Below are 25,296 nucleotides of genomic sequence, written 5' to 3' on the forward strand. Positions count from 1 at the left end.
GAACAAATGGTTGTTCATGTTCGGCTTGTTTATAATTCAAGTTTAAAAAATTTCTTCATGCTTAGCTCACTTAATAAACAATTTGAACACAAGCCATTCACGAACAAAAACCTTTTTTATAACCTTATTGAAGAAAGGAGATTTACTTAAAAAAGTGAGATGCTAATACTTGAACAAGATTTTAAAATTTAGCAAAAAAAATGAGATGCAAATACTTTTGAACAAATATCTCGCAAGCTTTTGCCTCAATGGAGGAGGTGAAAAACTGTGAAATTTTTGAATAAACCGAGAACACAAACATATTATTTATGAGTCATTTCAAATAGATTACATCTCGAACAAGCAAAACAACAGCAAACACTAGGCACGCTAAAGTTCACCTCATTTACTTCTCTAAAAGAGAACATGAACACGAATTTGCTGCAAAATAAGGATTTCAATTTCAATAAGTAAAAAAAAACAAAACAAAACAAAAACAAAGATTGCAATTTGCAATATAAAATGCAAAAAATTGAGTTGGTAAGGAGTTGGTTGTAAAGAAGTTGATAATATGATTGGAACATCATCATCATCTTCATCGTCTTTGTCATCACGATGTAGACATTCTGGAGGCATCATGCAAAGTGATAAGCTGATATAGAAATCACAATCAGGCGGTGGTTACACATGCATGATTAAGTGGTTGGCTCCTTCACTCTCTTACATGCAAATTCTAATGAAAAGGAAACCCCCATTCCCAACACTACTTCATGCAAACCACCAACCTCCTCCTCTCCTATATTATAATTTTGATTAAAACACGAACTTTAAGTCTCTTCATTTGGCAAGATTTTAGTCCGTATAATTATACCACCCAAATCTTTCATATCGCATCCAAAATATCATCATTATAACTTTTAAAAAGTGAGTACATCTTCTCAGGCATAGGAAAGTTGACATGGATGTAAATATTAAAGTTTAGATGTTAGATATGTAAATACATAGGAATTGAGTGGTATGCATGTAAGTTATATGAAAGTTAAATTATATGATATATTAACAAGAAAAAAAAATTTATGCATTCAACTTATTCAATCAAACGGCTCATAAGTATTTATAATACATTGTTTTTTACTTTGCTACGCATGCATCTAACCAAACAGAAACATCTAAATATTCAGAATACACTGCAATCCTATTTACACTACTCTAAAACCACAAAGAAAAAAGATCTAAAGATCGGAACCATTGATCAAACCACCAGAGATGTATTCCTTCGCCATGGAAAAGGACGCTTCCTTCCGCTTCTTATATTCGTCGTAGCGCAGAAAGAAGTAGGAGAGGTAATCAAAATCAATTGGTGATACTTTGGCCTGTAAATTCATTATTAAAACCAAGTAGTTTTTAAAGAACTTTAGTATTCCAATTGATGGATGAGAAAATTTTATTATTATAATATTAGTCACCTGGATAATAGCCCACAGAGCCCAGTAAAGGTGAGATGCCAACCTAAAGGTATTAGTTTCAATGTAGAGGGCTTCAACGGCCCCGTTATCAACCTAAGAACATACAAATGTTGAGATTTAGGGTTTAAAAGAATTCAGAAGAGCAAGACATAATTTTTTTTTATTATAGAAACAATAATTTAATGAGTAAAGTGTCAAAATAGTCCATTGACATTTTATATCGGGTCGTTTTACTCCCAAAATCTATAAAAGTGGCAAATGAGTCCGCAGATTTTTTTAATATAGGCTGAAATAGTTCATAAGGAAGACTATTTTAGCCCGTGTTGGGAGAATATAAGGACTAAATTGACATTTTTATAAACTTTGGGACTAAAATAACCCCCTAAAAGGAGTTTCGGGATCATTTTAATAATTTTCTCGTGATATAATTTGGTTGATTTTCATGTAATCAAACCTAGAAGGTGTAATATTAAATGATTATTTCTAAACTGTAAATATAGTTTGATCAGACAAAACAAAAATAAGATTTGAAAACTAATCTCATCTTGATCTTTCAAATTCAAACAACCTCATTTGGCCTCTCCGGCTCGAGATAATTCCTGAAGAAATGATATTGAGCTTCTCTGGCAGGATACCTGCAGTGGAAGGTGGTTGGAGGAAGAATAATTTTCTAAAAGAAAATTATAAAAATTTTAATCATGGAAAATGTGTGTTTACAAAAGATGAGGGAACATACAAACTATAGTCGCATTCATAGCCGGCATATTCATTGAAGTGGTTTGCAATATCATAGCCTCTGTAGCTGTATGAACCGTATTCAAAATCAATGAGGTAGAGTTTATCTGCAAGTATGGGTGCGTACGATGTCAGGATCAGAATATAAAATAGGGGCATTTACATACATACCACACAATTCTTATGTATTTACATATCTAGCAACTAAACTTTCATATTAACATACATAAAACTCTAATTTTTTATATCATGTCAAAAGTAGCACAACTATTAACTTTGTAAAAGTAAAGCGCCCCTTTTCATGCATACTTTTATGACACTAAAGTGTTATAAAATGTAAATATCAAACTTTAGGTATTAGATATGTAAATACAAAGGAATTGTGTGGTGTGTATGTAAATTTACATAAAAAAAAAATTGGTGTAATATGAATGAAAAGTTTGGGCTTGGAATTTCTCTGGAAGTATAACTGTTTTTTGAGCAACAAACACCGGACGAGAAAAAAAAAATTGAAATGGCAATAGCACATTCAAAAAAATGGTTGAAACGTTTTACCTTCTTTGTCATTCCGCATCAAATTACCAGAGAGTAAATCGTTGTGAGCGAAAACCACAGGGGCATCTAATTGGTCAGTTAGATCCTGTGATTTATAAAGGGGGGTTATAAAGATACAAAAACTTTGAAGCTCAGACAAACAGAAACAAATCCGACTGATAAAAGTAATATGACAGCAATTCTATTTGAATAAAGAACCTGAAAGGAAGTTCAAATGTGGTATATACTTGAAAACACAAATCATGTAATACTGTGATTTATAAAAGACGAAGTGGAAGCGATAACTCATGAAGAAAATATCAGCACCTTAAGTGAATTCAATTCAGCATGGATTTCTTTGAAAGAAATGGTTTTATACTTGTCCTGTTGCTTCTTTTCATCAAACTCTAGTGCCTCAGCTGCAAAAGAATCTTCTTTTAACCTTGAAAATTTCTAGGAGCATTTACATACATACCACTGAATTCCTACGTATTTATATATCTAACGCCTAAATTTTACAGTTCACATTTATACCACCCAAATCTTTCATATCACATCAAAAATACACCACCATTTTTAACTTTTAAGAAGTGCAATACAGTTTTCATGCATACCAAAGGTAGCACCAATGTAAAAAATTGGAGTTCAGGTGTTTAGATATGTAAATACATAGGAATTAAGTGGTATGTAAATCTTCCAAAAATCTATAGCATAAGTAGCGAGTCATTGACATGGACCAAGAATTGGAATTGACTAATGACAACAGATTTTGGTTTAGACCATGCACGAACAGATAGAGGGCAAAGAGAAAAGGTTAGAAACCTTGTTTAAAGAACTTAAAGATATCGCTCCACAGCTGTGGTTCTTTCGAACCTACTACTTCCACCTGGTGAAACTTGCGGAGTTGACTAGCTATTTCAGCAGATATTTTGGGCTCGCTCATATCTGCAGAAAAGGGATTATGTATCATGAAAGATTTTCCTTACACAGTACAACGAGAAGCAAAAAATAAACTGAATATGCCTAAAGCTGCAGTTATCTAATGAGACCCATTTGCTAAACTTGAGCTGGCAGACTTAATAGACGTGAATATTTAGGAGGGACAACCTTGAGTTTGTGGTCCAAAACAGTAATGTACTGAATTAACATTTTACAGCAGAAAATTTAAACAAAAAGGGCAAGTTAAATTTGGACCAGAATGAACTACAAAAACTAAGTAATGTACAGCAGTGAACCGAATACAGATACTTCATTATTTCTCAAGCAAGTGTCACATTTATATTTCATGACGTGGATATTAGCAAATAAAACCTTCTTGTCTTTAGCTAGTGAACTTTGCATTAGGCTTATCTAAAATATCATTATTCAGTAATGGAAGAGCCAAAACCCATAGGTTAAGGGGACCAATCAAACATACACAGATCAAGGCAAATTTTAGCCAAATCAAAAGCTTCCCATTGAAGACTAGCATTATAATTTTATTAATAATAGTTGTACAACATTATTAATTTAGCAAGGAAACTTGAACAAGCAAAAAAAAAAAGGGCACACAAACAATAATGCCCTTTTCTAGGATGTATGTGTCCGGTAGATTGCCAAAAAGAAAAAACGCCCATTCAACAAAGCATATAGGCGAGTTAGGATATCTTAGTTTTCTGAAGGAGTGGAATGAAGTGTTAGGGAAATAACCATGGGATGACTAAAATCCAATAAGCAAACCAAGTAAATTACAAATAAACTGGGTCTATTTTGATTAATGGAGCTAACTGCAATTTAGAAACGTGTAGCTAGTAATTTGGAAGGGTATGAAGTAAGCACCACGTGAAAATCAGAAGTGAAAGTGCAAAAAACACCCGAATTTGGAGATGCAGCTAAGAAACTCCCACGCTAATTTTGAAAATATTAATTAGTTGAGATAAATATCCAAAAAAATGCAAATATAGCAAGTGATAATTTAATAGCTTCTTACAAGAAAATGATGCATAAAAATTAAAAAATAAGCAGAAAAGCATTGACTTCAACGAAAATTACACTTGTAAAATCAGACTATATGCAACTCGATAAAATTCAATCATGCTTTCAATTAAATTGCAAAAAAAAGGAAAGTATGAGCAAAATAATTACTCAGGGTAGTTGAATCAATCCTGGCACATGTAAAAGAAGATAATATCCCTCGGGGATCTTCAAATCTCTCACTCAAGAAATTCTCAGGAACAGAAAAAATCTCACATATTGAAATTTTATTCAGATCTAGTTCATTGGATTTTTAGAAGTTTCTGGCTTAATACCATTTTATAATCACAGAACTCCCTTAAATTTATATTAAAATTTATCAAACGTTAGCAGGTCGACCACCACCCCATAAGAGTACTTAAAGCCTTGGTCAACCACTAGACATCTCGTTAACTGGAAATTTATAACCTCAGTCGAAAAATAGACACTTACATATACAAATTCACTTCACAAGAAGGTAAGCCAACCACCACCCCTGAGGTAGCTGGTTCATCGTAGATCCGTTAGCTTAATTTACAGGAGATTTATGTTCTGTGATTGTCTAGTTTTCACTCATTTTTGTTACATTATGAATTGTTATGCAATGGGATCGCTGGTCTTTGATTGAGCCTTGTGGTACCCTTAACAAGATTCCAACAAGCTGATTATTTTTTTCTGAAATCCTTTATTTAAATCTGAGAATTTTGTGATTATAAAAAGGGCCTAAAGCATGTAAAAAGTCAATGAAGTAGTTTTGAATAAAACATCAGTTGGACGTGCAATTTTTTATAATTAAGAAAAAATGAGTCTCTCTACTATTTGTATGGGGTCATTTTAATCCAACTTATCTAATATGTTCCATTTAATCACTTGACTTCTTAAATATGATTCAAAATATTTGATTATATTTGACGCGGGTGCAGAAGAAATTCCAACGCGGGAATAGCCAGCCGGCTGAACTGGCTGGCATAGAGCCAGTCTAGGTCTTTTTTGAACCGGGTAACTTCCTGGAGGGGCTATACTACCGCTCCTCCCTTCTATTGCTTTGCTTTTGTGTTCTTTCTATGTGGGAGTAGTATATCTACTAATTTTCTGGAGTTAGGGTTTAGTTTTTGCTGTTTGCTTTTAGATTTCCTGTGGAGTCTTTTTTCCCTCTTGCTAGGGCTATATCTGATGATCAGTGGTGCTCCGGTTGTATCCTGCTCCAAAGCGGTGCTGTATCTTCCCTTTTACCCTTACCTAACTCATCTTCTACCCATTCCCTAGCCGCCAGCCACCCACATATGCCGCCCCTACTACCACCGAAACCAGCTATCCAGCCATTCAGTCCACATTCCAGCACCCCATACTCCCTTCCCCTACAGCCACCTTGACCGTCCAGCCCTCCAGCCATCTACCCGCATCCTGGCATCCCTTCCCCACAGCAATCCTTATTGTCTAGCCCATCTACAACCCATCAAACCCCGTTCCAGCCTACCATACAGACACCAAGCCTTCCCCACCTTTCCTCACCACTTTGCCGACGCCACCACCGCCCTCGGATCTTCTCTTCCGGCCCTAAAAAGAGGTTAGCGCTGTTGTATTTTCCCCTTTTCTGTTTTTGTTGTGTTGTAACTCCTATATATTTGTACATTAATAAATATTTTTTTTTGTTTCAGCTGAATTCCAAACCAGTTCCGGTATCAATGTTATATCAGATTTGAAGAGTCGATGTACTATTTTGGATCAGATTTGATGAATCAAGAAACTAAATTAGTCAAATTAAATATTTTATAACTAAAATAGCTCCCCATAAGAAGTCCGCGGACCATTTCAACATTTTTCTCCTTTACATTATAAGACTCAACCACTTGGAAAGTGGGAAATTTATGATCATTTGAGAGGTTACTAGTTTATATAGGAATCAGGATTACTTTTACTACTTGTGGTGTTTTTTCATCTTAATTTTATTGCATCTTCTCATTTGACTAAAAGTGTGTTGATTTTAAATGAGTCGGATACTTACATAATTTTAATTAATTTATGGTCTTCTTCGTAATTCCATATTATTATGTGTTATCTATAGTAAAAAAGCTATTAAATTATCTTTTGCATAAAAGCACTTTGTTTTTTGTTTTCATTTCAAATAACAAATAATTTTTAAAATTAACAATTTGTGATTTATAAATTTGTGTTTTTTGTGTGATATGTGTACATCATACTAGATCTACATGAATAAATCCTATAACCTAAGACATTCTACTATAACAGGAATAAGGCTAACATTGATGATAATAAGATAGAAGATGGTGACCAAAAAATATCCACCGAACATGACAAAAAATTGTATTTTTATCAATCCACTCTAAATTTCTAATCAAATGTTACTTTAAAGGGATAATAACTTGTATGAAAAAAAAAACAATAAAAAATGTAAAAAAAATATACATTTCCTTGATTATTGGAGAAGCCTATGGGCATTCTTACCTGATGGTTCGAGAGTACGAGCATTAATGAATGATTGGACCATGCCATTTGCAAATAATCCTAGCAATTCAGCACCAAAGCCAGCAGCTGATATAAATGGTAGGCCCTAAAAGAAATAAAAATAATTAAATTGCAGTATAAATTCAAGTTAAATTTTACATTTGTTTGTATGTGAGCTCACCTATATCTCTGAACATCAATATGCAAATTAACTTAAAGGCTTATGCATTTGTAATTAGTTGTGGATCAATGACATCAAAATGATCTTACTAGTGCTTAGAATAAGAAAAAGGGTTGTTAGCTGCTTCCTGCGTCATTCAGTATGGCCACACTTCTATTTTATTTTTTTTCTATTAACTGAAACAGCTAGTTTCAAGCCCACATGAAAAACGTGTGAGTTGATATTGGATGGATGAATGATTGTAAAAATTGTGCAAAAAATTCTGATATGACCTGACACCAAATAGTTGGGACGAGGTCAATAATGATGAATAATGATGACGATGATGATTTGCAATTCGAGGACCGTTTAATCTTTCTTCTTTTTTTGTTGGAAACTGTTTGCTATAAGAAAAATGAGAAATTTACATGCCTAGCATACAATTTTTATGTATTTGCATATCGCACACCTAACTTTCATATTTACATACATAGCACTTTGGTGCTTTAAATCTACATATGAAAAAGTGTATTGCATCGAGTTATTTTCATCTGATATTAAATATTCGGGTGCAATAGGTGTCAATATTAAAGTTTAGATGTGAGATATGTAAATAAATTAAAATTATGTCTGATGTATGTAAATGAATACCTACACAATCAAATCTCAAAGAATATACCTTTCAAAGGCAATTTTTTCAAAAGCCATAATGATAACGGAGTTAATCAAACCACAACGGGAAATGTAACTTTTATTACTGAAAGAAAAACAAACAAGCATTGAAATATGAAATATCAAAAGACACACAGCACAAACACCAATCCAGGGCTGGGGCCGAAGGCAATGAGAAGGCTACAATAATGTGATTGCGATTTGGGAAAATGGAAGGTTGCAATGGGGGAGGCGGCAACAGGGTAAGCAAGGGCAGGTGACAGGAGTGCAGGGAGGAAGGTGAAGACTACCGGCAGGGCAATAGCAAGAAGAGGCGCAACTAGTGGAGGGGTTGTAGCAAGGAGAGGGGCGGTCAACGGTAGGGGAAACGCGGAAAGGGAAAGCTAGCGATTGGGGGGACAGTAAGAAGGTAAGTAGGCTGGCGGGAAGGTGGTAGAAAGACCAGCAGAGCAACTCCGACAAAGGTGCGATAGCAGGTCAGGCAGTTGGGATGAAGGTTCTGGAAGCAGGGAACAGTAGATAAACACCACATCAGGATAAGTTACAATCGGAGCACATTCTTGCCTTCGGGTACAACTCTAGAAGGAAGGATTGAAGACATCGAAGATTGTCCCGATATAAAGAACAGAAAAAATTAACCCTATAACACAAAATCATCGAAGTTCCTATTTCTACGCGATATAGAGTCAAAACGACCACGTTGAAGGTAGCAAAAATGTTGTAATCCCCTGACAAGTTGATCCTATATGCATTGTTACTCAATTTCTTGAGAATTTGAAAAGATCCATCTGCTCTAGGTTTGAGTTTCCCGAACGAAACCATGGAAAATCATTATTTCTTCAACCTAATCCAAACTAGATCTCCTTCCTAAAAAGTCACCTTTCTGGTTTTATTAGCTTGTGTCTGATACTTATGATTCTGTCTGGTGATCTCTTTCCCGACCTTCTCATGTAACCTCTGAATCTTCTGTACCCTCGCCTTGGCATCCGTACTAACCTCCGACGTAGGAATAAATAATACTAACTCTAGTGAAGTGAGTGGATTGTACCCATACACAATCCGAAAGGGGTACGTCCCCTAGTCTGATTCAAGAACCTGTTGTAGGCGAATTCGGCTTGGGCTAGAATCAAGTCTCATTGCCTGATGATGATTCCTATAAAGCACCTTAGTAAGTTCCCCATACTCATGTTCACCACTTCTGCCCAACAGTTTTTTGCGGATGAGCTACTGAGAAGTTTAACATCAAGTTTTCCCCACAGGGTTCTCCATAAGTGACTTAAGAATTTGACGTCTCTATCAGGTATCCCATGCAGCCTCACAATCTTCCTGAAGTATAATTCAGCGACATGTGATGCAACTAGTGTCTGGTGGCATGGCACGAAATGAACCATCTTTGATAACCTGTCAAACCACGACTATCACTGAATTTTTGTTTCATTGCATCCACGGAAGAAATAGCGCAAAATCCATACTAACGTCCAACCAAGGAGCTTCTGGTACCAGGAATGGTGTGTATAGCCCCATATTATGCCCTCTGATCTTGGCTAACTGACAAAATCTGCACTGTCCAACATATCACTCCACATATCTTATCAGTCGGGGCAAAAAAAGTGTTCCTTTACTAGTGCGAGGGCTTTATCCGTCTAAATGGCTTGCTAGGCCCCCACTATGACTCTCCTGAATGATAAACTCTCTCGGCGAGCATCTAGGAATACATAACTAGTTATGCCAGAATAGGTACCCATTAGATCTATGGTACTGTCCTGTAGGTCTTTCCTGACAATATTTTCAGATCTCCCTAAAATCCTTACGTCTCGTACAACCCCTTCACCACCTCAAATCCCACAACTCTCGCCTACATGGAGGAAATCAGTCAATGGCGACAGACCAAGGCATCTGCTATCCGATTCTGACTTCCTTTTGATTATGCACGAATTAGAACAATGCTAAGAACTCAACCCAGGAAGCATGCTTGCCCTTCAGCTTGCTCTGACTGTTCAAGAACCCAGAGCCCCATGCTATGTGAATAGAGTGAACTCGCTCATCAGCAGGTAGTGATTCCAGTGGTTAATAGCACTCACAATGGTATAGAACTCTTTATCGTATGTCGAGTACTTTCTCCATGACCCAATTAAATTCTTTTTTCTAATGTAATTTTTATTAATTTTCATTATTTTTTAGTTATAAAATTATGTTTTATTAAAAAAAAAAAAAGTAATAAAGTGTCATCGACAGGAACCTTCAGATCTACCCTAACGAACATCCCTCTTACCCTTTAGATCAATAATGCTCCTCTTCATTGACATTATTAACTCTCTAAAACACGGATCCAATTGGAAGAAGATGGAGAAGTAAACCAAGGCATGGAATGCAGGAATTTTAGCGCCGACAGGAATGAGATCTGGATGCAGCATAAAGACTACAGGAAGATGTGTCTCCACTAAGGAAGCCCGCATGAAGTTTTCTAACGAACATAGAGGATTCTGGTTGCTTGAGAAAATTCTGGCAACAGGAAAGGCTATAGAAGGAATTTCAGCGACGGGAAATGCTGCAAAAAGAAATTCAAGCAGCAGTGCCTGCATGGAGAAAAAGTTTATGGCGAGAAAACAGAAAAAGAGGAAGATAAAGGGCCTACAGTAAGGCTTGTTTCAAGGCTCAGATACCATGTTCATTCTCAGAGTTCAACGGAATTATTTTATTGATATGAAAAGATGTATAAATATCCTTACATGAATCCTAAAATAGGAAAAACAAGAAAAAGAAAATAACATAAAGGAAAAATATAACACATATATCTCCAATTAATCAATTAGTAATAACCACTTAAGGATAAAAAAATAAAATAAAATAAAAAAACATAAAATATTAAACGAAATAAATTATATCCTCATAACAATATAAAATAGGAAAGCACAAAATTGAAAAGGAGATAAACCTTGTCAAGACCAAGTCTGGGGCTTGGTTGGATTTAACCAAGACGGGAACAGACGACCGGACAATTTGAATTAGATTTTTTATATTCATTTTCTATAACTTGTTATTAACCGATGAAAGAGTCACTAATCAATATGATTAAAGCAGTATATTTAAATTTTACCTCTTTACTGGTTGTCCACATCTTCTATAAAATTTTTTTTCGTCTATTTAACCTGAAAAGTTTGTTAAAAATAACTAAGCTAAACAAGCTAATAAATATTTATATTCCTAAATTACAGCAATATAAGGAAAAAGAAAAGTAAAATGCATATCAATTAAACATTTCATAAATTAATATTAACATTTTTAATGCTATCAATGAATCTTACTATATCAATATTATAGCAATGTCATTCTATATATGAACAATCATCACAGGAGCACCGTCTAAAATTTTGTACCAATTAGAATACTTTAATATCAATATTTTTTTCCATATACGTGCACTGGTACAATAATGTTCCTTAATCAATACAATAAAGGTTGACTTCATCCTGGTCAATCATGTACATACAAACATTCTATCAAAATCATTATTTCTTGAAAATATATTTCATTTTTGTTAATGTATCAGACAATATACTCATAAATCATTTATAATATTATGCACACATCATTCACACAATATAAATAAAAGTTCACTGGAATTCAAAATCAAGAGCTTACAGTAATTTTAATATAAATAAAGATAGTATCAATAAATGCATTTGGTCTAGAAGAAACAAAATATCACTATAGTATAAGAACATTAGTACTCACATCGATGTCGATTAGTTTGCTATTTAATTTGTCTTGCCGTCGACTCTTAAAATTGAAAGCTTAAAATAAACATAGTATTCATATTAAAATTTAATTTTATTGCTTATGTTATTACAAATTATTTTAATTAGCTTTTAAATTTACATTGAGTATAAAACTTTCATTATTTTACTTTATATAATCCAAAATATCACTATAATTCAAAATCATGAGCTTACAGCAATTTTAATATAAATAAAGATAGTACTAATAAATGCATTTGATCTAGAAGAAATAAAATATTACTATAGTATAAGAACATGAGTACTCACCTCGATGTCGATTAGTTTGCTATTTGATTTGTCTTGCCGTCGACTCTTAAAATTGAAAGCTTAAAATAAACATAGTATTCATATTAAAATTTAATTTTATTGCTTATGTTATTACAAATTATTTTAATTAGCTTTTAAATTTACATTGAGTATAAAACTTTCATTATTTTACTTTATATAATCCAAAATATCACTATAATTCAAAATCATGAGCTTACAGCAATTTTAATATAAATAAAGATAGTACTAATAAATGCATTTGATCTAGAAGAAATAAAATATTACTATAGTATAAGAACATGAGTACTCACCTCGATGTCGATTAGTTTGCTATTTGATTTGTCTTGCCGTCGACTCTTAAAATTGAAAGCTTAAAATAAACATAGTATTCATATTAAAATTTAATTTTATTGCTTATGTTATTACAAATTATTTTAATTAGCTTTTAAATTTACATTGAGTATAAAACTTTTATTATTTTACTTTATATAATCCCGCTTAAATTTTTTCTTTAATATATATATATATATATATATATATCTTATTATGATTCTTATTTGATTATTATTAAATCAATTAAATATATATTATTTGTCCTCGGCTAATCCCTAACCCCGCGTGAACATGTTCCTCCCCTTCACTTGCCTGCGCACGGGAACACAAGTCATCTCCTTCTTTATGTGAGGATTCCTTTGATCGAACTCCAAATGCACCAAATTTGGCTCCCTCCCGCAAAAAGGCACGATCAAAACGTAGCCTCTTCCTCCTCTGCAAGGCAGAGAGGCCGCTTTCTACTCTATAACTTCCCCTTCTGCGACAGAATGTGGTTCATCCTGCTCTGCTCGACATTGACACTGAGACCTCCTCTCTACGCTCCCTTCTCTTTGCCCTAGCCGCACTAACTGCAGCCATGCAATCACAAGAGTCCACTTCCCTTGTTGTTGTCATTCGACTCTCAGGTAAGTCGCTTACGACGTTTTATAGGTGAATTCATTTCTTTGGTTCCCGACACTACATTTCAACTTCTCGACTCTCGCTTCTGCTCAACTTTTTGATTCCTCTCCGCTCTCTTCGTTTCCTCTTGTAATTGAAACAAGTCATTACAAATCTAATCCAAGGAAATAAATCTAATCCACATAATTTCTAACAAGAATAAATAATTTTTTAATATAACTTCTAACATAAAGCCCAACTGTATTTTTTATATTCTAAGAACTCTTAGGTTGAAAAAGATAATATTAATGAAAGAAGAACTATTAATTCATTAAATTTTAAATTTGGCAACTTTTGTTTTGTTTTTAATTTTTTTATCTTATCATTTTTTATGAAATACTTAATAAAATGCTATAAGAAAAAATATTTTTAAAACCCTTCAAAATAACATAAATATCACATATAATAACATTCAAAAAGATTTACAACATCATCCAATATTTCTCTTTTGATAATTATTTATTAACTAAATATATCTTAAATAAAATTACATTTATGAAGCAAGTAAAGCTAGTTTCTCTCTCATAAATTATATATTGGTCACAATAATAATTAGATCATCAATTTTCACATGATATTTCATTAAATTAATAAATTACGAATGCATATTTCTCTATAGTACGCACAATTAGCTATACTAAAGCTTCCATCATTAATCTCAACTAAATTTATAACAATTCAAGGGCTCTAACACGCCTACTAATTCATGTATTTTTTTTTTTTTCTTATGCAGGTCATAACCTATTTTTACAAAGTTTAGTGTTTCAAAACTTGTCCTATGTCATCTAAGCATTTAAGAAAATACATTATTCTATAAATAAAAAATAAGAATATCTTGATGGATTTGTCTATCACGAAAAAAAAAAAAATCAAAAAAAGCGATAACATATATATGCTTATAAGAATATATTTTATATTTCAAAATGCATGCACTTACATTCTAACTAGAAAAGCTTTAAGAGTGGACTATAATAGACATCTATTTAAGAGAAAATGGTAAAGCAAAAAATTGAGAGAGAGAGCCAAAAGTCATCTCAAATTCATGTAGTATCAATAATTATATTTCAGGTTTTTGGCGATAAAGGTATGTATTTGATTGATTTGGTTGATGTTTAGAAATAGCTAAATCAGTTGGTTTAAGTTCTAAATTCAAAAACTAAATTGGAGCCCGGTTCGATCGTTCCCGTCTCGCTCATTTCCAGTTTCGCTCGCTCCCGCTTCCCTTTAGCGAAAATTCGCGAACTGCTCCGTCTCCCGATCGCGAAAAGTCGCGACCGCGACCCTACTGTTTCGCGAAACCAATCCCGCCTCTATGTTTCGCGAAACGTTGCCTATTTCTCCTGTATGTTTATCTTTGTTTATCTTCTTCGGTGTAGAGAAAGAATAAGAGAGAGCAACGAAGTGAGAGATCCCCCTTGTAAGTTGAAACGATCGTCTGGTGTATATTCCTCATGTATATTCCTCAAGTAATAAAATCCTCTGCAACTTTGTAGACGTAAGCAATTTGCTGAATCACGTAAATCTTTGTTCCGCTGTGTTACTGTTTTCTGGTGTGAATTTTCTCTTTATTTTCTCGTTATATTCGTTATATTTTTTCGCTTCATCAAAGATCGTTCTCTTATTTTATTTCTATATATCACAAGAACTGGTATCAGAGTTTTTTTGAATCTGAGGAAGAATGATGGCTGCAGATGAAGTGAAAGTTTCAGGGATTGAGAAATTTGATGACACAGATTTTGGTTATTGGATGATACAAATAGAAGACTACCTCTATGGGAAGAAACTTCATCTTCAATTATTGGGGAAAAGACTTGAAAGGATGGAAGAGGCTGATTGGAATCTGTTGGATCGATAGGTTCTGGGGTTAGTTCTGGAAGTTCTGGGAGTTATTCGATTGACCCTATCGAGGTTCGTTGCACACAACGTCGTCAAAGAAAGGACGACTGCAGATCTCATGACAGTCTTATCATGTATGTATGAAAAGTCATCAGTGAATAATAAGGTGTACTTGATGAAGAAGTTATTCAACTTGAAGATGATGGAATGTGTTTATGTTGTTCAACGCCTAAATAATTTTAATACTATCACAAATCAATTGTCGTCTGTTGAAATTGATTTTGATAATGAGATACGTGCGCTGATATTGTTGACATCGTTGTTAAATAGTTGGGAAGCCACAAGAATGACAGTTAGCAGTTATGCAGATAAATATAAACTGAAATGTGATGATATTCGTGATTTGATTTTGGCTGAGAAAGTGCGCAGAAAAGATTATGGCGAGATCTCAAGTACGAGTTTGGCGCTGAATGTTGATTTCATAGGGATATGGCATGATAGGAACTCAAATAGAGGCAGATCAAAATCAAAGTCTGTTCAGCAAGCAACCTGCTGGAATTGTGGCAAGGCTGACCACATAAAGAAAAATTGTAGGAATCCCAAGAAGATGGAGAATGATAGCGCAAATGTGATATCTGAAGACAATGCACTATTGCTGGCAGTTCATAATTTTGTTGATGATGGAGGTGAAGAGGTGAGTGGGTCCGAGTATTGTTCCACAGACAGATGTTGGAAAACCACATAGCTATGAAGAAATCTTGCAAGATGAAAGTTCGAGCAAGTGGAAGCTGACAGAACTTCCACCAGGAAAGAAAGCATTGCACAACAAGTGGGTTTACCAGGTGAAAACTGAACTTGATGACAGTAAGAGGTACAAGGCTAGACTTGTTGAAAAAGGCTTTCAGCAGAGGCAGGATATTGCCCATGCAGTGAAAGTTGTAAGCAAAGCCAAGCGTAATTCAGGAAATAGCTTGGAGGTGCAAAGCTATATTGACCCTACTGATATGTTGACTGAGGGTGTTACTCTTTAGAAACTGAAGTTGTGCACAGTTTCAGTAGGTAGACAAGGGCTATGAGTTGAGAGGTGGAGGATACGTGTTGAAGAAAAAGGGCGACACCGCCAGTGGAGGATATCAGTTCGAGAAAGAAGACGTTGTAGTCTGTCTACCGGTCTCCAAGTGAGATATTTGTTGAGTTTTGGAGCCCAACCCGACCGCTCCCGCCCCGCTCCTTTCCCGTTTCGCTCGTTGTTGCCTCCCTTTCACGAAAAGTAGTGAACTGCTCCTGTATCCCGATCGCGAAAGGTCGCGACCGCGACCCTGCTGTTTCGTGAAACCACTCCCGCCTCTCTGTTTCACGAAACGTTGCCTCTTCCGCCTCCTCTCTCTCGCGCGCAATAAAAGGTATCGCACGACTCTCCTTCAGTTTTGAAGTCACGACCCTTTTTTGGTGTTCTTCTTCGGGCTTTCTCGGGATAGAGGAAGGAAAGTGCAAGAAGTAGTTCCTTGCAGCAGAAGAAAGAATAAAGAAGAAGATTTTTCTCCCTTGATTTCTTCTTGGTGGCTTGTGCCAGAAGAGAAATTGAGTTTATTTCTCTTGTAAGTTTATCTTATTCAGTGTATCTCGGTGTAGAGAGAGAAGAAGAGAGAGCAACGAAATGAAAGATCCTTCTTGTAAGTCGAAACGATCAACTAGTGTATATTCCTCTAGTAGTAAAATTCTCTGCAACTCCGTGGACGTAGGCAATTTGTCGAACCACGTAAATCTGTGTTTCGTTGTGTTGTTATTTTCTGGTGTGAATTTTCTCGTTATATTTTTCGCTTCATCAAAGATCGTTCTTCTATTTTATTTCTATATATCACAACATTTTCTAAATAGGACCAAGCTTTTGTTAGGTAATTAACATTAACGATGAACCAAATTTGCTTCATCTCAAATCACACATCTTAAGAAGAATACCAAAATTTTTTGTTTAAACTTAAAAATCTAGCATATGTAATAAATAATATAGACAATGAAAGCAAACCTCTAAGCACATGACGTCAAATAGGAAAGCATACAACTAGATAAAAAAAAGTTCCTAGTGGCTTTTGCCAACTCTTTTTCCTTCACTTGAATCTTAATGGTGCGTGACAATCATTCATGAGTTGATACATTTTGTACAAGGCATGTAGGTTTGGCTTAGTTGGGTTGTGATGGGTTGAGTGGGAGGGATTAAGATAAACACTTCATTTTGGGAGCCCAACCACTTTTCAATCTTATCAATAGTAATTTTGCCACTTGTTTAATTTCAAGCCAAAAGGAGCTAAGCTTAGATTTTTCTTAAATTTTATTTTATATCAATTATTTTATTGCATGAGCAACTTTTAGATAAAATAACAATATCAAGTTAACAACATTTTACCCTTTCGGTGGCCTTTTAGGTGCATGTGCATACTCTATTATCAAAGTGCAATGCTACTTAACTATGAGGATCTATCATTAACGTGAAAACTGAGGGGAAAAAATATGAAAGGCACAGAACGGGGAAGTTGCATTATTATAATTACTGAATAGATAATGTGGTACTACTTAGAGATGAAAAGAGGAAAGTCTATTAATTTTAAATGGAAATTCAAATGAAATTTCAAAGCTGACTGCATAAATACATCCAGCAGTAAGAAACATTAGATTACTTCGGTAAAACTTGACCGCATTTGTTACTAACAATATTTGCAAAAAACAATCTGAAGTAAATCATGACTTCTATGCATTAAAGTAAATTCCAATCTACAAAAATGCTAATTCAGAGGTGATTTGGCATCCACAAAACTCAATAAATAAGAAGAGTAAAAGAACAAGCTTCAAAGCACACCTGCAACTCTCGTTTGCGGTCAATAACTAAATCAGTATTTGGCCCATACAACCTAACAGTCAGATAAACATAATCTGAACTGGCTTCTTTTACAGCAACCTTCAGCACTGCAGGGTTAGTAGGAACAACATTAAAGATGCAAAATATGGCAGAATAGCAAAAAATATTTTAAGCTAATAAAGATGACTAAAAAATGGGAAGTTTAGACATATAAACAGTTCTTGACTATTCATATAGCTCACAAACAGTTATTCATTTTTCATATAGCTCAAACGAAAGGTCTTATTGAGTCCACCTCCCAATTTTTTTAAATATCTGAAGCATCATCATGGAACTCTTTAATTCAAAAGTGTCACTCCAACAAAATTTTATCTGAGGTTTCAAGCATGTCTTAAATTCAACCATTCCACCCTCTCTCCCTAATCCCACTGTCTATGGTGCCTGTTGACTTCCACTTGACAAAAACTACACCCGATCTAAGATATCTTGAGATCAGAGTTCATAAGCACACCAAAGACTAAAGACGCAAAGAAATACACGAGATAAAAATTTATAGTTTCTTGTAATTTAAGGATTGGTATTTTTAGATGCAAAATCACGAAACATGTTTAATTCATTCCAAATAATAAAATGAAAAGTAATCAACATCTAAAATTTGATAAGAATTTTGAGAACAAATCAATCGTTTAAAAGGTAGAGGTGTATCGAGAGTCGTAAGTTACTTATATTTTCTATTTTCAAATATTTAAATCAACTAGAAAATAATGTTTAAAAATCAAATACTAAAAATGAAATGAATTCTAAATTTTAAAGCCCAAAATAACTTCACTCATATTATAATTCCAAAATAGAATGGCACAACTATAAAATCTTAGTCAAGAATTTGAAACCAAAGTATTCACCAAAAGAGCTAAATAAAAAATAAAATACAAACATTCATATATGAAAAATAAATAAAGATCCAACTCCATATAGAGGCATAAACTAAGAAATAAAAAAAACAAATACTATATGAATTTAGACCTTATAACATACTTTAAAGATATCTTAAGAAGCATTGGTTAAAGTTCAGATCACCACGTTCTTTAATGAAAGAAACAGCACAAAGGCACTGGCAAGAAGATTTTAGCCAAAATAAGACTTGCAAATTGTTGAGTCAAAAGAGACAAAGTGACCAGAGCAATGCAATACAGAAGAAGATTAACCAAGAAAGCAAAAAATGTCGGGGAAGCAATTATTGAGCAAAATGGTGAGAAAGTTGGGTGTGCAAGTTGGCGTGGAAAAAGGAGCGCGAGTCAGTGGGAGAGCAAGTCAGCGATTGAAATATGATGAGAAAGTGGGTCAATCAAGGAAGAATGTAGGTCTGAAAACCCTCTAATTTGCTTAGGCTTTTTAATAGGCTTAAAAAGAATTTTAAGAAATTTGATTAATAGATTAAGAGAAAGAATTTTTTTTTCCAAAAGTTGAAGGCTAGGGGATTTCTTATCATTCAAGTAAAGTTCACCAAAGGGGTTAATTGGTTGTAGGCATTAGTAGTGTTAAAAACACTTGATGTAGGGTTTTAAAATTTTAAATGTTAGGTTGAAAGAAAATCAAAAACTACATATATATTTAAGGAATTTGTAATCTCCGACTAGTGCTTGCTTCATCTGCAACCACGCCATCCTCAATTTCAATCATGTTGCATTTTACTCTGCTTTCCTAGTGATCCTTACATGTTTTTCTTTACTTCCCTAAGTGATCTTGCCATGTTTTCTTCTTCTTCCCCGATCGATACTATGGCATTTTCCTCTCCTTCCTTGAACAAACAAGTCGCACTTTCCTATTATGTATCCATCTATATACGAACACACACGCATGCAAGCACCCACACCCACACGCACGTGTGTGTGCGCGCGCGTGCACACATACATATAGATGCACACAGATATGCACCTACACATTTTAAAAAAATAAATAAATGACCAGAGACTATTATAGGAGTCTCCAGTCACTCCTAATGTGCACACGTCGCCAAAAGGAGATTTGAAACCCCGACCTGAAGGGTCTTACACCAAGGATGTCAACCAACAAAACGGGGTACACGGCTCATATGCACATACACATATCCCTACACACACACACACACACACACACACATACACATATCCCTTTATATGCATGTACGTGTATATATATATAATATGCATATATGTATATAGATATAGATATATCTATAGATGTATGTATATAGATATATCTATAGACGTATGTATATAGACATATATGTATATGTATGTCCGCATGCGTGCACACACACACACACACATATGTAAACTAGATATATCTATAGATGTATGTATATAGATATATCTATAGACGTATGTATATAGACATATATGTATATGTATGTCCGCATGCGTGCACACACACACACACATATGTACACACACAGACACACATATACATATATATACACATACACATATCCATACACACACACACATATACATATATATACACATACACATATCCATACACACACACACATATACATATATATACACATACACATATCCATATATATACATATATATATATACACATATGCACATATACATAGACATGCACATATAAATATACAAAGGCATATGCACATATAAATATACAAAGGCATATGCACATATAAATATACAAAGGCATATGCACATATAAATATACAAAGGCATATGCACATATAAATATACATATACAAATATATATACAGATATATGTTTGTGTGCGCGCGCACATACATATACATATATGTCTATATACATACATCTATAGATATATATATATATATATATATATATGCATATTATATATATATAATTATTATTATTATTATTATTATTAAATATATCTACATAATTTATTAAAAAAAATTAAATAATACATATGTAAATATATTAATAGTTTATATTTGATCACATTTTACAAACACATATCCTCGATTTATTTTTTTTTTTTTTGTGATTGACATGAAAAGAGATGAGAATCCATGACATGAAGTATTTCTCCTTAAGCATGGCATGATTTTATGGGCTTGTCTTTCTTGCAATTAATTCTTAAAGGCCCTTGCAAGAATGCTTTCAAGATCAAACACAGCATTATATTATTATTTAGTTTAATATCCAAATGGCTCATATTCAGATCACTAACAAACTTAATTTTCATAATTAACAATTAATTTTTTGTGGATTTCGAAAGACAAATTATATTAAAAAATAAAATAAATACAAAAATGTCAACATTTATCATAAATCACAATATACAAAACAAAAGATTTATAAAAAAATTCATAGATGATAGAGAATTTGAAAATAGGCAAACCATGTGATAAGCTTATATAGATAACAATCTCTTTTTAAAAAAGATTAAAAATAACAAAACCTAGATGGCATAGATGTTAGTAGAGATATGCATGCAATTTTAGACTTATCCAAATAAATAGAAGATGAATTGCATGTTTTCATTAAATTAAATTTGTTAAAATAATGACACAATTTGACTTTCCTTATGAAACTCTATTTAAATTATTTGGTTTTTTTTAAAAATGAATGTTAAGAAAAGAAATGAAAATTTTCCTCAAGAATCTATGAGAACCTCCTTTGACTAAGTAGATCAGAGACCACGATGACCCGGGATACGGAATCATGGGATCTTGATCGAGTTTCATCACCTTTTACTCCACCATCTGTTTTAAACTTCAAGTGATAAATTTTACAATTTAAATCCTAGATTTGTTGTTATTATATGTTGAATATTCAATTTGTAATGACTTAGCCTTTATCAAAAGTGCTCTCTCATTATTAGAGAGTAATTAACTATATGGGGGATTGCATCTATGAGAAACACGAATCCCATATAAAAAAGCACTTGCTAAATAATGGTGAAATCACTAAGTAGTATCTTATCTACAATTCAATTAGCCTTCTAAAAATTTGACACTCCAAAAGCTCTCTAAACACAACAAAACAAAAAGAAGCAGAGAGTCCTGAGAGATCGAAAATTTCGGAGTCGTGTTATGTTTTTAAAATTCGGCCAATTAGAACATATTCCGAATTCAGAGAAAATGAGCTAATGGCTGAATTTCAAATACAATGCTATTTTACATTAAATTTAAATTTCTTCCAAACAAATGGCTGAATTTTCAAAACCCTTGCATTAGGAGTGCTACATTAGAAATGCAATGCACTCTTAATGTTGCCAACTAAACAGCCCATAAGTAATCCTATTTACAAACCAAAAAGATCCAAAATGAATAACTCCTTATAATCCTCCCAAATAAGGCAAAATTTGCAAGCTCCAATTCATCAACTTAGATTCCGACAAAAATAGCAAGTTTCCAACTTCAAAAACTAATTTCAAGCATTCTAACTTTTTTTTAAATAGTAAAATATCATATAGAAGGAAACCAATCAGCCGAAACCAACTCCAATAGAAGATTGCAGAAAGAAAGAAATCGAATGTGTTACCATAAAGTTAATCTCATAAGACAAGTACACAACTCTTGTAGCAAGACACATGAAACCCTGCTTATGGTCGAAGCTACAGTATGGTGCATCCCAAATGGACTCAAACCAATAGCAATAGATGATGATAGCGGAAAAAATGGGGGAAAAAACAGAGAAGCAACAGTTCTGATGATCATCAAAATCTCAAATCAGTTGTGTTTTTTGTTGTTCCACTATAAATATTCAAATCCATTAATCCTCTGACAAGCTCACTAAAAGAGAAAACTTTGCATTTCCAAGGACTTGAGACTTTCAAATTTGAATAAGGAACTCGCCATAAAAACACTACCAAACTAACCTTTGGCGGTCACGCCACAACTAGATGATTTTTAGTGAACAAACCATCCCTGAGATACTCTTGAAGCACTCACTATTAGGCAATTGTCGAACTGTCATAACCAAGTACACCTGAAGGCTGGATGCTTATCACATATTCAAGATAAAATTAAACCAAGTATTTTTTTTGACTGAGTGGCATTTTCATAGGATGAAAAAAAATATAGTTGGTATGGCAAATATGGATTGATTGTGAGATGTTTGAACAATTAAGAGCTCAATGAAAAATACAACAAGTATTTATTCAAGAATTCTGTAAAAAGGATTCAACCAATCAAAAGAGCAACAAAATGATGTAATTTTCAAATCTTAACAAAGGCTGAACTTACAGAGGTTTGTTATGCCGCCAGAAACTCTCTCAACTGAAAAATGTGAATTGTCCAGAGATGACCATTTTCTAAAAAGATCCTTGCATAAGTCGCTATATAGAACAAAATCAAATTATCACGTCAGAAACAACTCAATGTGGAGTAAAAAGTGGAGACGGTGGGAAGGATGAGGGTTTGCAGGGTTTGCTATGCTGCCAAATGATAAAAAAAAAAAAGACAAAGAAGAAAAAAAAGGTCATTCCACAGCCGATTCTTGTAATTGTTCTTTTTGACATTCTACCAACCAAATGCTAGATCATAAATGCAATTAACTAACGCTTGGATTTTAGTTCTATTGTAAAGGTCTCAATATGGGTTGTTCACAGCTTGAATGTTTAGAAGACAAAATTTAAATTCAATTTTAAAGTTCATGTCACATGTCATTTGTAGTCAACTATAAAATCTAGAGAAGCAATTGTAGGAAACTCCTCAAATATTTTGAAGGGCAGTGCATCCGACAATGGAATCCAGATGCATTTAGAGACGCAGTCAAAAATCCTTCAGCCGCAGGAGGTTATAGCAACTCCATTACCTTCAACATGTTCGATATGATTCCACACTATAAGGAGACAAAAACTTCGACAGATGAGACAAATCTCTCCCAACCCTGAGGACTGACGCGAGCATACTTGCTGTCGGAGTTCTGAACCGAATTGTTGAGGCTCCTATGATAGGAATCTTGGACCAGCAGACTTCTCCCTTCCTCTAGACCAAACTTCCGGCTCAAGCAAGCACCTCCAGAAGCCAATAGGCCCTATTTTTCAAGGGATTTGTCGCTCGACTGATGTGGGGGTCAATTCTTTCTTATACTAGGTCTATATATGTTGTTTTCATCGGAAATATATTAGTTTTCATATATTTTTGTTCATGACAATCGTCTTCATTCGGTGTTTCCCTGCTATGGTTGTATCCGAAAGCGAGAAGGTAAGCCGGTTGTAACTCGTCTGAGATGGCGACCGTCTCCCAAGAATCAAATGTTGTTTCGGCTCTAGCTCGATCCTGCAGGGATATTTATCCCCGATTTCCCTTCTCCCACAACCTTTCTATCACCCCCACCCTCACCACATTAGCTGACGCCACTGGAAAACAGGCACTTTACTGTTTTCCTACCTCTTTTCCCCTCTCCATACCTTCCCAGCCTTCCTTATAGCCACCCTAACCTACCCCTGCCCTTGCCGGACTCGCTCACAGCCACCTGTTGTCTAGCCGTCGGACAACCCAACAACCCCCCACTCCCCTTTGCCGCAAGCCAATCTTCCTCGACCCCTAAACCCCCCATACCTCTCAATCTCCGCGCCGCCCCCCCTCCCCCAAAGACCACCTTTGAATTGTTTGTGACTGCCTATTTGAATGTTTCATTATGATTTTGGTCAACTCCGGTATCAAAACCTTGAGAAAACAAACCATGTAAAGCCAGACACTAACGACAAATAAGCGAAGACAATTTTTCTTTTAAAATCAACCTTAAACCGCCCCATTTCAAGTTGTAATTTTGAGTGGTGACTTTAACAAAGACATAAAATTCTAGATCAGAAAGATGGACAAGGTTCCGCAAATAAATTTCCAAAAAAAGTTATTTTCAATATTAGGAAATTGAGCTTATGATGATTAGCATAAAGGGACAGAGAAACTCTTAGCAAAATGGAAACATTCGCCGCTCAATATCAACAAAAAGATAGGATCACTACATGAATCAAACCAAAAATCAAAATCTAATCAAACCAGGATACAACGGAAGCTTGAATGAAAGAAACAAGAAACAGATCCGCGTACACAATCCCAGGCTTCATCTCAGGAACTGGAAGGGATATGTCTATGGAAATCGAAGACGAAGGGATTGAGGACGCCACGTCCTCATCGTTCCCGTTACTCCTTCCTCCACCGTCGCTGCAAAGTGCCTCCTTAACGACAGCAGAAATATTCAAGCTCTCCTCCTCCGCCTCCATAGCTCTCTCTCTCTCTCTCTCTCTCTCTCTCTCTCTCTCCGAGCAATCTCTCGCAACCTTCCTCAATGCCGCTTTATGCACCTCAACACGGCAACACATGGGGGTTTGGCCGGTGATTTGGCTTCGGACTTCGGCGCGCGTCGTTCTTCTTCAGCATCTCACGCGTGCTGCAAAACAGGGGACAGCCTTTTCCTTTAAAAAAAAAAAAAGATTAGGATCACACCTTATTTTATTACAAAAAGTAAAATATATAACTCAATTACATAAAAACCATAAACAAAGACATAAATTAAAAATTTCAACATATAAAATTAAAACAAAGTCAATAGCAGTAACCCAACAAATAAAAACAATACAAATACAAATAGTGAGAGT

The 25,296-nt window shown here is 34.4% G+C and overlaps 1 protein-coding gene across 1 annotated transcript; it reads right to left on the minus strand.

Moving 5' to 3' along the window:
* Nucleotides 1–1,035: 1,035 nt before the first annotated feature.
* Nucleotides 1,036–25,087, minus strand: LOC110033650 (probable ethanolamine kinase). The gene is made up of 11 exons (XM_020737701.1): nt 24,749–25,087; nt 22,937–23,028; nt 17,734–17,840; nt 7,173–7,278; nt 3,537–3,659; nt 3,042–3,133; nt 2,736–2,820; nt 2,182–2,287; nt 2,014–2,080; nt 1,446–1,538; nt 1,036–1,352 (listed from the first exon to the last, which is right to left on the minus strand). Exons 1-11 carry the CDS (start codon nt 25,018–25,020, stop codon nt 1,212–1,214), a joined length of 1,284 nt encoding a protein of 427 aa, XP_020593360.1. The 5' UTR covers nt 25,021–25,087; the 3' UTR covers nt 1,036–1,211.
* Nucleotides 25,088–25,296: the final 209 nt, after the last annotated feature.

Source organism: Phalaenopsis equestris, unplaced genomic scaffold (genome assembly GCF_001263595.1).
Source record: "Phalaenopsis equestris unplaced genomic scaffold, ASM126359v1 Scaffold001247, whole genome shotgun sequence".
Taxonomy (NCBI): domain Eukaryota; kingdom Viridiplantae; phylum Streptophyta; class Magnoliopsida; order Asparagales; family Orchidaceae; genus Phalaenopsis; species Phalaenopsis equestris.